The sequence below is a fragment of the Ursus americanus genome, chromosome 17, assembly GCF_024610735.1.
Source record: "Ursus americanus isolate L20-20 chromosome 17, mUrsAme1.1.p, whole genome shotgun sequence".
Taxonomy (NCBI): Eukaryota; Metazoa; Chordata; class Mammalia; order Carnivora; family Ursidae; genus Ursus; species Ursus americanus.
The window spans coordinates 56,820,856-56,839,125 of NC_142143.1; the positions used below are offsets into that span (position 1 = coordinate 56,820,856).

Below are 18,270 nucleotides of genomic sequence, written 5' to 3' on the forward strand. Positions count from 1 at the left end.
ATCAGAATGACAAGAAGGAGAAGCCCCCCCCCCCCAGCAAAGAAAAGACAGTGATTCTGTGGCCTCTGCCACAGAAATAATGGATATGGATGTAACCAAATTATCAGAAATGGAATTCAGAGTAACGATGGTCAAAATGATGAGTAGAATTGAAAAAACTATTAACGAAAAGGTTACTGAGAATATAGAATCCCTAAGGACAGAGATGAGAGCGAATCTGACAGAAATTAAAAATTCTATGAGCCAAATGCAGGCAAAACTAGAGGCTCTGACGGCCAGGGTCGCAGAAGCAGAGGAACGGGTTAGTGAATTGGAGGATGGGTTAATAGAGGGAAAAATGAAAATAGAAGATGGTCTTAAAAAAATCCACGCCCACGAATGTAGGTTACGGGAGATTACTGACTCAATGAAACGATCCAATGTTAGAATCATCGGCATCCCCGAGGGGGTGGAGAAAAACAGAGGTCTAGAAGAGATATTTGAACAAATTGTAGCTGAAAACTTCCCTAATCTAGCAAGGGAAACAAACATTCGTGTCCAAGAGGCAGAGAGGACCCCTCCCAAGCTCAACCATGACAAACCTACGCCACGTCACGTCATAGTGCAATTCGCAAATATTAGATGCAAGGATACAGTATTGAAAGCGGCCAGGGCAAAGAAATTTCTCACGTACCAAGGTAAAAGCATCAGAATTACGTCAGACCTGTCTACACAGACCTGGAATGAGAGAAAGGGTTGGGGGAGCATATTTAAAGCTCTTTCAGAGAAAAACATGCAGCCAAGGATCCTTTATCCAGCAAGGCTCTCATTCAGAATTGATGGAGAAATAAAGACATTTCAGAATCGCCAGTCACTAACCAATTTTGTAACCACGAAACCAGCCCTACAGGAGATATTACAGGGGGTTCTATAAAAGTAAAAAGGCCCCAAGAGTGATACAGAACAGAAAGTCACAGCCAATACAAACAAAGACTTTACTGACAACATGGCAGAATTAAAAGCATATCTCTCAGTAATCAGTCTTAATGTAAATGGTTTGAACCATCCCATAACATGCCACAGGGTTGCAGATTGGATAAAAAGAAATGACCCATCCATTTGCTGTCTACAAGAGACTCATTTCAAACCCAAAGATGCATTCAGACTGAGAGTAAAGGGATGGAGTACCATCTTTCACGCAAATGGACCTCAAAAGAAAGCTGGGGTAGCAATTCTCATATCAGATAAATTAGATTTTAAACTACAGACTATAGTTAGAGATGCAGAAGGGCACTATATTATTCTTAAGGGAAGTATTCAACAAGTGGATATGACAATTATAAATATATATGCCCCCAACAGGGGAGCAGCAAGATACACAAGCCAACTCTTAACCAGAATAAAGAGACATATAAATAAAAATACATTAATAGTAGGGGACCTCAACACTCCACTCTCAGAAATAGACAGAACACCCTGGCAAAAACTAAGCAAAGAATCAAAGGCTTTGAATGCCATACTCGACGAGTTGGACCTCATAGATATATATAGAACACTACACCCCAGAACCAAAGAATACTCATTCTATTCTAATGCCCATGGAACATTCTCAAGAATAGACCATGTTCTGGGACACAAAACAGGTCTCAACCGATACCAAAAGATTGAAATTATCCCCTGCATATTCTCAGACCACAACGCTCTGAAATTGGAACTCAACCACAAGGAAAAATTTGGAAGAAACTCAAACACTTGGAGACTAAGAACCATCCTGCTCAGGAATGACTCGATAAACCAGGAAATCAAAAATCAAATTAAACAATTTATGGAGACCAATGAGAATGAAAATACAACAGTCCAAAACCTATGGGATACTGCAAAGGCAGTCCTAAGGGGGAAATACATAGCCATCCAAGCCTCACTCAAAAGAATAGAAAAATCTAAAATGCAGTTTTTATATTCTCACCTCAAGAAGCTGGAACAGCAACAGAGGGACAGGCCTAATCCACGCACGAGGAAGCAGTTGACCAAAATTAGAGCTGAAATCAATCAAGCAGAAACCAGAAGTACAGTAGAGCAGATCAACAGGACTAGAAGCTGGTTCTTTGAGAGAATCAATAAAATTGACAGACCACTGGCAAGACTTATCCAAAAGAAAAGAGAAAGGACCCAGATTATTAAAATTATGAATGAAAAAGGAGAGGTCACGACGCGCATCATTGAAATTGGAAGGATTATTAGAAATTTTTATCAACAGCTATATGCCAATAAACTAAGCAATCTGGAAGAGATGGAATCCTTCCTGGAAACCTATAAACTACCAAGATTGAAACCGGAAGAAATTGATTCCTTAAACAGGCCAATTAATTATGAAGAAATTGAGTCAGTGATCAACAACCTTCCAAATAACAAAACTCCAGGCCCGGACGGTTTTCCTGGGGAATTCTACCAAACATTCAAAGAAGAAATAATACCTATTCTCCTAAAGCTATTTTAAAAAATAGAAACAGAAGGAAAGCTACCAAACTCATTCTATGAGGCCAATATTACCTTGATCCCCAAACCAGGCAAAGACCCCATCAAAAAGGAGAATTACAGACTGATTTCCCTAATGAATATGGACGCCAAAATCCTCAACAAGATACTTGCTAATAGAATCCAACAGTACATTAAAAGGATTATCCATCACGATCAAGTGGGATTCATACCTGGGATGCAAGCGTGGTTCAATATTCGCAAATCAATCAGCGTGATACATCATATCAACAAGAAAAGACTCAGGAACCATATGATCCTCTCAATCGATGCTGAAAAAGCATTTGACAAAATACAGCATTCTTTCCTGATTAAAACCCTTCAGAGTGTAGGAATAGAAGGTACATTTCTCAATCTCATAAAAGCCATCTATGAAAAGCCTACTGCAAATATTATTCTCAATGGGGAAAAGCTGGAAGCCTTTCCCTTAAGATCAGGAACTCGACAAGGATGCCCACTCTCGCCACTATTATTCAACATAGTACTAGAAGTCCTTGCAACAGCAATCAGACGACAAAAAGGGATCAAAGGTATTCAAATTGGCAAAGAAGAAGTCAAAATGTCTCTCTTTGCAGATGACATGATACTCTATATGGAAAACCCAAAAGAAGCCACTCCCAAACTATTAGAAGTTATAGAGCAATTCAGTAACGTGGCGGGATACAAAATCAATGCTCAGAAATCAGTTGCATTTCTATACACGAATAACGAGACCGAAGAAAGAGAAATTAGGGAATCCATCCCATTTACAATAGCACCAAAAACCATACGTTACCTTGGAATTAACTTAACCAGAGACGTAAAGGACCTATATTCTAGAAACTATAAATCACTCTTAAAAGACATTGAGGAAGACATAAAAAGATGGAAAGATATTCCATGCTCATGGATCGGAAGAATTAACATAGTTAAAATGTCCGTGCTACCCAGAGCAATCTACACTTTCAATGCTATCCCGATCAAAATACCAAGGACATTTTTCAAAGAACTGGAACAAACAGTCCTTAAATTTGTATGGAAACAGAAAAGGCCCCGAATCTCCAAGGAACTGTTGAAAGGAAAAACAAAGCTGGGGGCATCACAATGCCGGATTTCGAGCTGTACTACAAAGCTGTGATCACAAAGACAGCATGGTACTGGCACAAAAACAGGCACATAGACCAATGGAACAGAATAGAGAGCCCAGAAATGGACCCTCGGCTCTTTGGGCAACTAATATTTGATAAAGCAGGAAAAACATCCGGTGGGAAAAAGACAGTCTCTTCAATAAATGGTGCTGGGAAAATTGGACAGCTACATGCAAGAGAATGAAACTTGACCACTATCTCACACCATACACAAAAATAAACTCCAAATGGATGAAAGACCTCGATGTGAGACAGGAATCCATCAAAATTCTAGAGGAGAACATAGGCAACAACCTCTACGACATCGGCCAAAGCAACCTTTTTCATGACACATCCCCAAAGGCAAGAGAAACAAAAGATAAAATGAATTTATGGGACTTCATCAAGATTAAAAGTTTCTGCACATCCAAGGAAACAGTCAGAAAAACTAAGAGGCAGCCCACGGAATGGGAGAATATATTTGCAAATGACACTACAGATAAAGGACTGGTATCCAAGATCTACAAAGAACTTCTCAAACTCAATACACGAGAAACAAATAAACAAATCAAAAAATGGGCAGAAGATATGAACAGACACTTTTCCAATGAAGACATACAAATGGCTAACAGACACATGAAAAAATGTTCAAAATCATTAGCCATCAAGGAAATTCAAATCAAAACCACACTGAGATACCACCTTACGCCAGTTAGAATGGCAAAAATAGACAAGGCAAGAAACAACAATTGTTGGAGAGGATGTGGAGAAAGGGGATCCCTCCTACATTGTTGGGAATGCAAGTTGGTACAGCCACTCTGGAAAACAGTGTGGAGGTCCCTTAAAAAGTTAAAAATTGAGCTACCCTATGATCCAGCCATTGCACTACTGGGTATTTACCCCAAAGATACAGACGTAGTGAAGAGAAGGGCCATATGCACCCCAATGTTCATAGCAGCAATGTCCACAATAGCTAAATCGTGGAAGGAGCCGAGATGCCCTTCAACAGATGACTGGATTAAGAAGTTGTGGTCCATATATACAATGGAATATTACTCAGCTATCAGAAAGAACGAGTTCTCAACATTTGCTACAACATGGACAGCACTGGAGGAGATAATGCTAAGTGAAATAAGTCAAGCAGAGAAAGACAACTATCATATGATTTCTCTCATCTATGGAACATAAGAACTAGGATGATCGGTAGGGGAAGAAAGGGATAAAGAAAGGGGGGGGTAATCAGAAGGGGGAATGAAACATGAGAGACTATGGACTATGAGAAACAAACTGAGGACTTCAGAGGGGAGGAGGGTGGGGGAATGGGATAGACCGGTGATGGGTAGTAAGAAGGGCACGTATTGCATGGTGCACTGGGTGTTATACACAACTAATGAATCATCGAGCCTTACATCGGAAACCGGGGATGTACTGTATGGTGACTAACATAATATAATAAAAAATCATTTAAAAAAAAAAAAAAAAAGAAACAAGCTGTATTGGACTAGTTAGGAGAGAAAATTTCCAGAACTGCAGAAAATACTGAAGAGTGAATGGTATTTTGAATAAAAGGTCTTTTATGTAAAACTGTTGCTATTTTGAATATCTGGATTTCTTTGGTGGCTAAACTAGAGGTTAGTGATGACTTTTAATTTATTACAAATTGTTGGGGAACACCATCAAGAAGACATGACCCCGGCTGGTTGACCTGTGAGCTGGATCTGATACTTGGAGGCTCCTCAGTCCCTCCTCTATTCTTATCTTTTTGAGGAGATTATACTTACTTACTTAATTAAAAGAATTTATTTATTACTTGAGGGAGAGAAAGAAAGAGAGAGAGGGTGCATGAGCAGGGAGAGGGGCAGAGTCTCTGCTGAGCAGGGAGCCTGTCTCAATCCCAGGACCCTGGGATCATGACCTGAGCCAAAGGTAGACACTTAACAGACTGAGCGACTGGGTGCCCTGAAATTATACTTATTTTAAATTCTTGGCTGTTTCTGTTCCAGTAATTCTTTGTATCATGTGTTGTCTGGTGTGTAATCTTGCCCCTCTCTCTCAGTGGATATATTCCTAAGATGGGTGGTGGTTTTGGCTTCTGAACTCATGACCTCTGTATAGCTTTAGCTCTATTGTCTAGTGATGCATATGAATAGAAGCTTAAGCCCTGGTTTGTGACCTTCTGGATAAATTTATTTATTTAAAAAGAAGATTTAATTAATTTATATATTTTAGAGAGAGAGAGTACAAGAGAGCAGGGGAAGGGACAGTGGGAGAAGGGGAAGGGCAGGTAGAGTCTGTTCTGAGCATGGAGCCAGATGCAGGGCTCTATCTCACGACCCTGAGAACACAACCTGAGCCAAAATCAAGAGTTGGTCACTTAACCGAATGAGCCATCCCCTTCTGGATAAGTTTAAAGAAATGACAAAGATGACTCTCAGGCCAGATAGCCCAAATCATTCTAGAATTGTTCTTGCATAACCTGCCATCTTAAAAAATACTCTTTTTTTTTCTTTTGAGTTTTATTTTAAATGTTTTGCAAGGAGTGCATTGGGAGAATACTACCTGTTTAGATTTGTAATCCATAGTCCATAATTTCTGGGGGTTTAGGAAGAGAGGATAGAGGAACTATGCTGAAGTGTGGCAGCACTTGTTTTTATTGTCTCCTCGCTCTAGCACGGCTCTAATGTTATCCTGAGAATGCAAGTAGCTAAAACTGTTTCTTTTTATTCTTTTTTCAAAATAATCTTTAATTTTATTTGAGAGACAGAGTGAGTGTGAGTGGAGTGGGGGAGGAGCAAAGAGAAAGAGTGGGAGAGAGAGAATCCCAAGCAGGCTCCGTGCTCAGTGCTGAGCCCAACATGGGGCTCGGTCTCACAATTCTGAGATCATGACCTGAGCTGAAGCCAAGAGTCAGATGCTCAACTGACTGAGCCACCCAGGGGCCCTTCTTTTGATTCTTGTCTACAGTGATGACAGGAAGGATAAAGCCCACCAACTCAACATTTAGAAATTGAACATTCTCAGACTCAGCCACAGAATCAGTAAACTCATTCCTTTGCTTATCTGTGACTTGGATTACATTCCAAAAGTGCCAGCATAAAGCCAGTTTAGTGAACAGTTTCATAAGTGCATGACCTGTCTTTTTTTTTTTTTTGACAAGTTCATTTAGAAGCTGATGTGTTCCCTCCCTAATTAATTTGTAAATGCTTATATTATGAAGGCTGGGTGAAGCCCTGCTTAGTGTTCTTAAACTTTGACTTACACCAAGTACCCTCCTTCCTTATCTCAGCATATTTAGAGATCTCCAGGGCACATGGAGTTGATGTAGTCAGCTCTAATAATTTCCTGCCAAATGTTCTGATTGGTGTTATGTGAAGAGTGCATAAGACCTTCATTGATCTGGCTACCGAAGGATGCAACTGGACATAAGAGAGATGTGAATAAGTTGGCTTTGCTGCAGAGGGACTGGCCAAGTAGAATGGCCAACATGTTTATAATCCCATTATTTTAAACCAATCAATTTACTATCTGTTCATACTAATTAAGCCCCAGTTTCTTGAGAAGGTTGTTGTTCATACTGTTATAATGGGTATCACTTATTAAACACTTAAGTATTGGCTTTTAAAATGTTTTACACTTATTATCTCATTTAATGCTCAAAACTATTGTATATGATAGATATGATTACTATCCACATTTTAGAGTTTGAGAAGAGGTCAAGTAACAATCCCAAGGCAACTCTTGTAGAAGGTTGGGAATCTGGGATTTGAACTAGAGCCTCTATTTTTGACCAGTATGTGGCACTGTGTTCTACTTCAGCACAGATTGTAGTAGAAATGTGGATTTGGGTGAACTTAATGATCGAAATGTGGCTATTTAAGAACATTTCTATATCAGTTGATAGCTCAGTGAACTTGTGTTGGTTTGTAACCCTCTTGAGAGCTTCCCAGGTAAAATCTGAAACCCGCGCCTGTACTCAGAGGGCAGGGAGAGATGGAAGAAAGGGGCAGGCCTCTCTGGGTGGGTAGGTGGCAGTTTTAATAAGCGAAGGGAATTTACATGTGAAGCTTGACTTGGGCAGCAGCAAGGTGAATGGATCCCTGCACTTGCCCACTGCGTCTTAAGAATTTATAAAGAGGCCTTAGCTGGGTTCCGTCACGTAAATTGTTCAGGTGTTGTCAACACCACATCACCATCTCAAGGCTATGTCCTTGGAGCAGCCCCTGCGAAAGAGAAAGGCAAGTGGAAGCTCAGGGGAGGGGGCGAGGAGCCTGTGGTTTCCCCTCCCACCCGGGCCCAGCTCACGGGTCAATCAGCGGGGTCATGTCTTTTTGATGGTGTTCCCCAACAATTTGTAATAAATTAAAAGTCATCACTAATCTTTAGCTTAGCCACCAAAGAAATCCAGATATTCAAAATAGCAATGACTTTACATATAAGACCTTTTATTCTAAATACCATGCACTCTTCAATATTTTCTGTGGTTCTGGAAATTTTCTCTCCTATCCAGTCCAATACAGCTTGTTTCTTAAATGCCCAAGAAGCATCGTTCCACTCAACAATGTTACCAGATATAAAGCACATGGACACACCAGATGATGCTCCACTTGTACCTCAAATGGTAATGAACAATCTGTAGTGTATTAGGATATTACTAAGGTATGTGCAAGTACTCGGGTTTCCAAAAATGTTCTTAGTTCCTAAGGTTGAGACCCTACCACCAGTTCATATTCAAGCTGTTGTTACCTTGAATCCATGTGTAGAGATCTTGGTAGGGTAGTCTGTTCCCATTTGGTTGCTAAGACTTACACATTAAATTCTAAATATAAAACCATATTACTATTTTATATTCATTATCTGTTTATGAAACAGGCATCCATGGTTTATGTTATAAACAAAAACAAAAGCTTGGGGAAAACTTAATGAATGGAGTCATATCACAGAATTTGTCCTTTCTAATATCTAACAAAATAAACAAACAGATGAAAATAAAATTACAATAGAAAAAGAAATCACCAGAAACTACAAAAGAGAGAGAGAGAGAGAGTGGGAGATCTCAGCCATTAACTTAAAAAGATCCCAGCTAGAAAAGCAACAATAGATCCTGTGAAGAAGCAGGAGACTTTTAACCTTGGCTCCACAACTTCTGGAAAATGGATGTTTAAGTTGACAAAATCTTGAGGGTTTTCACCTCATTTGGAGAGAAGTGAACCAAATGTATATCCTTTTAATTTTCCTTTAGGGAAGGATGAAAGTTGTAATGGCTACAGTTGAAAGATGAATGACAAAGGGGAGGAGAATCAAAATTATTGACACTTTGTCCAAAGCATAGTCTCCACGGCTCCATGAGGAAGAACAATGCCAATGCCGGATTTCCTTCAAAATGATGCTGATAATATAACTTCCTTTCTTAAAACTTCTCTGGACTCACCAATGTCAACTGAAAGATGAAACTCCATAGTCTGTAATTAAAAAATACCTTCATCATGGCCTCTCTGTCTCACTCTGAATCCTTATCTTTCCACTCTTCTAAATAAGCAATATGTTTGCCTCTTAAATTTCAAGTCATTTCTGGAAAATAGTTAATTCCCTCCTACTGTTCTTTTTATGGATTCTCATTTTTCCTCCTTAACAGCACTTAACCATGTTCTTTTATTTTTTGTAAACTTACTACATGAATTTACAGTTTAACACCTTTCTGTCTTAGTAGGCTGCAGATTCCTTAACTTAGGACATATGTCATTCATATATTTATCCTCAAGGGCCAGTTCAGCATTTGAAACATAGGAGACACTCAATACACATTTAGCAAGTGAAATCTATTTTTCACGGAAATGTATTGTCTTTTAAAGCTTCACAATCTTTTTGATGGTGTCCTTGAATGCTTGCTTCACTTGCTGATTTCTTAGAGTGTAAATGAAGGGGTTTAACAAGGGAGTAATTGAGGTAATGAGCACAGCCATTCCTTTGTTGAAGGCACCTTCTTCTTTTGCAGAGGGATTGATGTACATAAACATGCAGCTGCCATAAGAGAGGGAGACGACAATCACGTGGGAGGAACAAGTGGAAAAAGCCTTTGTCCTTTGCTGGGCAGAAGGGATCCTCAGAATGGTCCTGATAATGAATGTGTAAGAAAATGTCACCAGCACCAGAGTAACCACCAGAGTCACAACCGCCACGAAGAGGACCATCACTTCTAGGAGGCTTGTGTCTGAGCAGGCCAGCTCCAGAAGGGGCCCATAGTCACAGAAATAGTGATTCACAACATTGGAAGCACAGAAATCCACCTGGCTCATCAGGATGATTGGGGGTAAGATAGCTAGGAATCCTCCCAGCCAGGAGCAGAACACGAGTTGTATGCAGACCCTGTTGCTCATGATGGTCAGGTAATGCAGGGGTTTGCAGATGGCAACATAGCGGTCATAGGACATAGAAGCCAAGAGGTAAAACTCTGTTGCCCCAAGGAATATAGCAAAAAAATATTGAATCAAGCATCCAGCAAAACTGATGACTTTATTTCCTGTTGTCACGCTGGTCAGAAATCTGGGAATAAAAATGGATGTGAAGGAAATTTCTAAGAAGGAGAAATTCCGGAGGAAGAAATACATGGGGGTCTGGAGGTGAGGGTCTATTAGAGTGAGAATGATGATAGTCAGATTTCCTAGGACACTTATCACGTAGGTGAGGAACAGAAAGATGCATATCACAGCCTGGACTTCAGGTTGATTGGTGAAGCCCAACAGAATAAACTCAGTAAACGTCCTGTTTTTCATTATTGACCTCTTGGAGATCTAAAGGAAAGAGGTGAATGATGAAAACTCACATTTCTTAGGTAGGAGAGACAAAGCTGATCCTAGTGAGTCATGTCATATATTACTCCCCATGCAGTTGACCTAAACCAGCATCGCGTTGCCCTGGACTTGGCTCCATGGAAGCCCAATCATCTTCTATGTGAATGACCTTATTCCTAAAGTGTTTTTAATTTCTCAAGTTGACATATTCCCGGACACTTACCAGACTCTATTACAGAATAATTACTCACATTTTTTTTCAGAAGAGTAACATTTTGAACCTATCCTTTAATCCCAAAATGTTTACGAAATGTTTTCCTCTGACTCTGTTAATTTCTCATACTTCTGTGCTTTTGGTGGAACTATTTCTATCAGATTCTGTTTTCTGTGCTTCCCTTTCCCCTGCTCGTGCTCTTCTCCCTTCCCTGCAGTATTTGACGTTTCACTGGCTGTCTGCCATAGATCCTCATCTTCATTATTGTCCAAACCTCTAACTCCCTTGTTTCAGCAACCACCAGGACAGTCATCACATGGATATGGTTGAAGGTTTTGATGCGTCAGTGATTTTTTTCCTGCACCCCTATTTCTTTGGAAGCATAAATTTGTAATAGGGCTTTAAGATCTTTGGTTCAGCACTCTTATATTGTGAGCATTTTTGACTACCTGAACAAGGCACTGGTATCCATAAATCATAATAATTAGCATTTTCTTATATGTTTCTCTGCCATGTTCGAAGTCTTATAGGTAGATTTGGGATATAGCTGTGAGAATAGGGATTTTGAAATATCCACAGGCAGCAGCTCAGAGTGGATTTTCCTCAAAGTCTTAAAGAGTCCTCAATGGCAAACTAAGGATGACAGTTTATCATGCCTCAAATGTTCCTGTTCTCTATTCTTGGCTTGTAGAAACCGGGAAGAGGGACATTCATGTTTCTAACAAGAAGAGTCCTTTGTAGATAAATCTGTAATCCCCGAGTAAGGAAACTTTGGCCGTGGTGTCCTTCGTGCCTATTTGGATTTTTCTGATTCAGAGGCAAAGAGAATAGAAAAGGTCCCTCTAACTCACATGCATACGGGTTAGATAAATATCCTCAGAATCGTTTTTATCTCCCCATTATTCCACACAGCTGTTGGAGGCATGAGGTGATATTAAACTTTGACCTGGATTCTCCTTCAACCCCCCTTCCCTGTTTGTACTAACCTGTGGTCTTTGGCAAGTACTGCATTTTCATCCCGATTTTCACAATTGGTTGACATCATGACCCACATTTATAGAATAATAACATCAGTGACTTTAAAAACATCCAGTGCTCACATCCTTGACAATCTGAATGACTGCGGTGGGATGTTTGCCCGTTCCTGAGGTAAATAGAAAGTGAGATGGGCCATGTGAGTCTCTGAGTAGTATCAAATTTAATATGCTGTCTGTTGGCTTCCCATCAACATTCTACCCATCTGTCTCTCTCTCTTTTGTTGGAGTCAATAGCTGTAGGTGGCTATTTATTTGTTTATTTCAAGAAATTGAATTATAATTCACATGCAATATTACATTAGTTTCAGGTATGCAACATGGTGATTTGATATTTTTATGCATGGTAACTACAATAGGTTTAGTTACTATCTGCCACCGTAAAAGTTATTACAACATTACTGATTATCACTTATGCTGTACATTATATCCCTGGGCTTTATTTATTTTATAACTGGAAGTTTGTACCTCATAATCCCCTTCACCTATTTTGCTTCCCTCCCCCCAGCTTCTCCCCACTCTGGTAACCATCAGTTCATTCTTGTATCTATGAGTCACTTTCTGTTTTGTTTTGTGGGTTTGTTTCTTAGATTCCACATGTAAACTTTGTACTCTTCTCTTAATGAAAGTACCCGAGTGTGTGGGGCTTACCGAGGACGTGTATTACCTTCCATTCTATGAATCCAAACCAGAATCCAATCATAGTTCCAGAGGGACACAGTCCTTCACATATATAATAAAAAAGAAAAACAAATAAACAAGTAATCCCTATCCCAGCAATGATAGAATCAGAGGTGGACTTTGATAGATGGACAATTCCTTAATATTTTTGTTCTCAGGGAGATTATGTTGAAGTCAGAAGGCAGGGTTTGGGCTTCTCTGCAGTCTCTGTATTAGGCAGAGTGACACAGGGTTTATCTGCCGTTTTGAGAACAGGCCCATGGGGATCAATTTCCTGAAGAAGCTAAACATGCCCTGTGGACTTAAGTTTAAAAGCTTCACATGATTCTCAATTGTTGACAACTTTGAGAACAAGTTGTAAACATATGGCTGAGGAGAGAAGGTTCAGAGAGACCATGATAAAGAGTTCCATGAGAGAACATGATGTTTTTGAAGCTGAAAGCAATAGAGTGAGATCCCTGGGGATTGGTGTGCCTGGTCTGCTCATTCTTCCTATTATCTTTCGCTTTATTTTTCTTCTTTTTTAATAATAATTTTTTATTATGTTAGTCACCATACAGTATATGTTTAGTTTTTGATGTAATGTTCCATGATTCATTATTTGCGTATAACACCCAGTGTACCATGCAATATGTGCCCTCCTTACTACCCGTCACCAGTCTATCCCATTCCCCCACCCCTCTCCCCTCTGAAGCCCTCACTTTGTTTCTCAGAGTCCATAGTCTCTCATGCTTCATTCCCCCTTCTGATTACCCCCCCTTTTTTATCCCTTTCTTCCCCTACTGATCTTCCTAGTTCTTATGTTCCATAGATGAGAGAAATCATATGAAAATTGTCTCTCTCTGCTTGACTTGTTTCACTTAGCATTATCTCCTCCAGTGCCATCCATGTTGCAGCAAATGTTAAGAACTCATTCTTTCTGATAGCTGAGTAATATTCCATTGTATATATGGACCACAACTTCTTAATCCAGTCATCTGTTGAAGGGAATCTCGGCTCCTTCCACAATTTAGCTATTGTGGACAATGCTGCTATGATGATTGGGGTGCATATGGCCCTTCTCTTCACTAAATCTGTATCTTTGGGGTAAACACCCAGTAGTGCAATGGCTGGGTCATAGGGTAGCTCAATTTTTAACTTTTTAAGGGACCTCCACACTGTTTTCCAGAGTGGCTGTACCAACTTGCATTCCCACCAACAATGTAGGAGGGATCCCCTTTCTCCACATCCTCTCCAGCAATTGTTGTTTCTTGCCTTGTCAATTTTTGCCATTCTAACTGGCGTAAGGTGGTATCTTAGTGTGGTTTTGTTTTGAATTTCCTTGATGGCTAATGATTTTGAACATTTTTTCATGTGTCTGTTAGCCCTTTGTATGTCTTCATTGGAAAAGTGTCTGTTCATATCTTCTGCCCATTTTATGATTTGTTTATTTGTTTCTCGCGTATTGAGTTTGAGAAGTTCTTTGTAGATCTTGGATATCAGTCTTTTATCTGTAGCATCATTTGCAAATATATTCTCCCATTCCGTGGGCTGCCTCTTAGTTTTTTTTGACTGTTTCCTTGGCTGTGCAGAAGCTTCTTATCTTGATGAAGTCCCACAAGTTCATTTTATCTTTTGTTTCTCTTGCCTTTGGGGATGTGTCATGAAAAAGGTTGCTTTGGCCGATGTTGTAGAGGTTGCTGCATATGCTCTCCTCTAGGATTTTGATGGATTCCTGTCTCACATCGAGGTCTTTCATCCATTTGGAGTTTATCTTTGTGTATGGTGTGAGAGAGTGGTGAAGCTTCATTCTTTGCAAAAAGCTGTCCAATTTTCCCAGCACCATTTATTGAAGAGACTGTCTTTTCTCCACTGGATGTTTTTTCCTGCTTTGTCAAAGATTAGTTGCCCAAAGAGCCAAGTGTCCATTTCTGGGTTCTCTATTCTGTTCCATTGGTCTATGTGTCTGTTATTGTGCCAGTACCATGCTGTCTTTGTGATCACAGCTTTGTAGTATAGCTTGAAATCTGGCAACATGATGCCCCCAGCTTTGTTTTTCCTTTTCAACAATTCCTTGGTGATTCAGGGCCTTTTCTGGTTCCACACAAATTTAAGGGCTGTTTCTTCCAGTTCTTTGAAAAATGTCATTGGTATTTTGATCAGGATGGTATTGAAAGTGTAGATTGCTCTGGGTAGCATGGACATTTTAACTATGTTTATCCTTCCGATCCATGAGCATGGAATATTTTCCATCTTTTTGTGTCTTCTTCAATGTCTTTCAAGAGTGATTTGTAGTTTCTAGAATATAGGTCGTTTACGTCTCTGGTTAAGTTAATTCCAAGGTAGCGTATGGTTTTTGGTGCTATTGATTTACAATAGCATCCCCATTTAGGGATGGATTTCCTAATTTCTCTTTCTTCAGGCTCATTGTTCATGTATAGAAATGCAACTGATTTCTAAGCATTGGTTTTGTATCCCACCACATTACTGAATTGCTCTATACGTTCTAGTAATTTGGGGGTGGATTCTTTTGGGTTTTCCATATAGAGTATCATGTCATCTGCGAAGAGTGACATTTTGACTTCTTCTTTGCCGATTTGGATACCTTTTATCCCTTTTTGTTGTCTGATTGCTGTTGCAAGGAATTCTAGTATTATGTTGAATAATAATGGCGAGAGTGGGCATCCTTGTCATATTCCTGATCTTAAGGGAAAGGCTTTCAGGGGCGCCTGGGTGGCGCAGTCATTAAGTGTCTGCCTTTGGCTCAGGGCATAATCCCAGAGTATTGGGATGGAGGCCCATATCAGGCTACTTCGATGGGAGCCTGCTTCTTCCTCTCCCACTCCCCCTGCCTGTGTTCCCTCTCTCGCTGGCTGTCTCTTTGTCAAATAAATAAAATCTTTTTTTTAAAAAAAGGGAAAGGCTTTCAGCTTTTCTCCATTGAGAATGATATTCGCTGTAGGCTTTTCATGGTTGGTTTTTATGAAATTGAGGAATTATCTTTCGGTTTAATAACGCTGTTTGGCCAGTGCTCAAACCTGAAGTAAATGAATTCACTTCACAGTGAATTACCATAACCTTAATGCCTCAGAGCCTCCATTAAGATCTGCATACCTAATTTTACTGAAATTAATAGGAATCAGCAACTGGAAAATATTTTGCTGTTATAGATTTGGCTGATATGTTCTACTCTATGAATAGTTCTTTAACTCTGGGATTAAATGAATGATCAGGAAAGGAAGTTTGTAGTCCTTGTAGGTGTTAGCAGCACTGTCATGCATGATAGAGTGTACTGAAGAGCTGATGCATTCCATTTCCAAAGTGGAACATCCCTAATTATGGATGAGACCCGTGGGTCAGCAGTTATCTTAGCACTAGAAGGTGTCCTGGCCAACATTTGGTTCCTTCTGCACATTTTTATAGACTCTAGGCCATTGTCAATGGTATGGTCATCTGGTCTGACTAACGGCAGCAACAACAATCCCTTATCTAAGGTGTTCCTCCCTCTTTCTTGGGGTAAAGAACTTTGGGCTATCTTCCCTCCTAGATCCCCAAAATACAAATAAGGCCACACATATTCTCTACACATGACAATTCAGTTTTCAGGGGCTCATTGTAATGCACAGGCAGATAAATTGGCTTTGATTTCTGAGACACATATTGGCACAACCTCAGATCTGATCTAACTTTGACTAGTGGGCCCATGAAATATCAGGCCACAGAGAAGCCACTGCCCTGAGGTCCTGAGAAGAATGAAAGGGACTGTCCTCCTCAGCCATGAATAACGTAGTGACTAACTCATGTACAGTACGTGGGAAAATGTGCCACCGTCTATACAGTTGAGGAGGCTCATTTCCCTAGGGACTATCCATTAACCGATGGCAAATAGATTTTATGGGGTCACTGACTCCCTCTGCAGAGGATCCTTACTATTCTCTGACCATGGTGGACACTTAGAAGGGAATATTGCTCATCTATCCTCCAGACATGTTACCAGTGAAGCCATAACAGAGGCATCAACAAGACACTTATTCACTTTAGAGTTCCAGACATTACTAATAGTAACCTAGGCACTTACTTCACTTTGAAAGTACACAATGCTGGGCTCTTGAAAAGGCATGTATTAAAACTACCCACCTTTCCCTCCTCACCCTGTTTACCAGCCTCAGGTTGCAGGCCTTAGAGAGTGCAGTAAGTCTTCCTTAAAGAAACCTTGCTAAAATTACAGAACAGTACGTGGTCTGCTCACTGACTCTTACTACCATCAGCAACCTTAGTTATGCTCGACTTCTGAGACTTAGGACCTCTGGCTTTGTCCTGATCATAGGCTTCTGACACTTAGGACCCTTGCTTTGTCCTGATCATAGGGCTTCTGGCATCTTATAAATAGAAACCTCCCCATACAAAATATTTCTGTCAAAGTCATTCCTGTTAGGCCTTTGGTTTCATTGTTGTATACCCACTCATATCCCACTCCGAGACCTTCCTCCTAACATCACCTGTACTCTGTGAACCTTTTATGCCAATATTTTATTTTAGGCAACATGATTTCCCTCAGTGTCAACACCAACATGCTCTTTTCCTGTAATTGTGCTCACTCTGCTCAGGATCCTGGAGTCACAGGAATTGCCTTAGGCACATGAAATGCCCCTGCAGAAACTTACATTATTAATGCTGACCAGGAAATATTTAAGATACTTTCTAACCAAATGCAACAGCATGTATGAATTTACCATTAAAATGATTTGTCCATTTTACTATTGATAGAAATTCAGGTTGTTTCCATTTCAGGGAAATTTTGTACATGCTGCAGTGAGCATTTTTGTATATGCACGCTGCAGTGTATGTAGAGAGGTTTGTTCCAGAAATATATCCAGGTTATTTAGGAGTGCATTTAAAAATTTTCAAACTGGGATGCCTGGGTGGCTCAGTTGGTTAAGCTCTGACTCTTGATTTCAGCTCAGGTCGTGATCTCAGGGTCAGGAGATACCGTCCTGGGTCTGGCTCCATGCTCAGTGGGAAGTCTGCTTGAGACTCTCTCTGCTCCTTCCCCCAGTCGTGCTCTCTCTCTCTCTCAAATAAATAAATAAATAAAATCTTAAACATTTTCAAAGACATTAGTGTTTTCTGGTTGTATTTTTATATTGATTTCTGGCATAATTACACTGTGGGCAGAGAACAAATCCATATTTCCAATCTTTTGAGATTTCTTGAGATTTTCATTTTGGTTCTGTCATTATAAAAACATTCTTTTGTTCTTTTTGTTGTTGTTTGTTTGTTCTTGAAAAGAAAGTGGATTTTGGATTTGTTGGGTGCTATATATTTTCTGTATTTTTATTAAGTCCAGATTTTAATCTTGTACCCTGAGTCTATATATTTTTTGTCGTGTCCTACTATTGATTTTGTGGCCAAAAAATTCCACCATGATTTTATTTTATTTTTACAGATTTTATTTATTTATTTGAGAGAGAGCATGAGCAAGGGGAGGGTCAAAGGGAGAGGGAGAAGCAGACTCCCTGCGGAGTGGGAAACCAGATGCAGGGCTGGATCCTAGCACCCCAGGATCATGACCTGAGCTGAAGGCAGATGCTTAACCGACTGAGCCACCCAGGCACCCCTTAACTATCTTTCTTAATATGTCTACCAAGTTTTATTTTGTTAATTTTGAGGCCTAATTAGTTGTTAGGTGCACAAAAAAATTATCAAAGTCTGTAGTTAGTATCTTTACGCTCCTCTCAGTCAGTAAAGGAAATGTAGGGTTTTAACTCCATTTCATATCTCATTTAGTATGATATTTTTATTTATGTTTTTATGCTCTATTTTTTTTAAAGATTTTATTTATTTATTTGACAGAGACAGCGAGAGAGGGAACACAAGCAGGGCGAGTGGGAGAGGAAGAAGCAGGCTCCCAGCAGAGCAGGGTGACTGATGTGGAGCTTGATCCCAGAACCCTG

At 39.9% G+C, this 18,270-nt stretch overlaps 1 protein-coding gene and 1 long non-coding RNA gene across 2 annotated transcripts in view; one reads left to right on the top strand and one right to left on the bottom strand.

The window, feature by feature from the left end:
- LOC148108700 (uncharacterized) overlaps window positions 1-18,270 on the top strand; it is an 89,772-nt gene that overhangs the window by 14,770 nt on the left and 56,732 nt on the right. The window lies entirely within an intron of this gene.
- Window positions 9,464-10,444, bottom strand: LOC123787315 (olfactory receptor 6C4-like). The gene has a single exon (XM_045789962.2). It carries the CDS (start codon window positions 10,388-10,390, stop codon window positions 9,464-9,466), a length of 927 nt encoding a protein of 308 aa, XP_045645918.2. The 5' UTR covers window positions 10,391-10,444.

Bases quoted from the DNA above. Each gene is read 5' to 3' on its own strand.
- LOC123787315 (XM_045789962.2), bottom strand. From the start codon at position 10,390: ATGAAAAACAGGACGTTTACTGAGTTTATTCTGTTGGGCTTCACCAAT.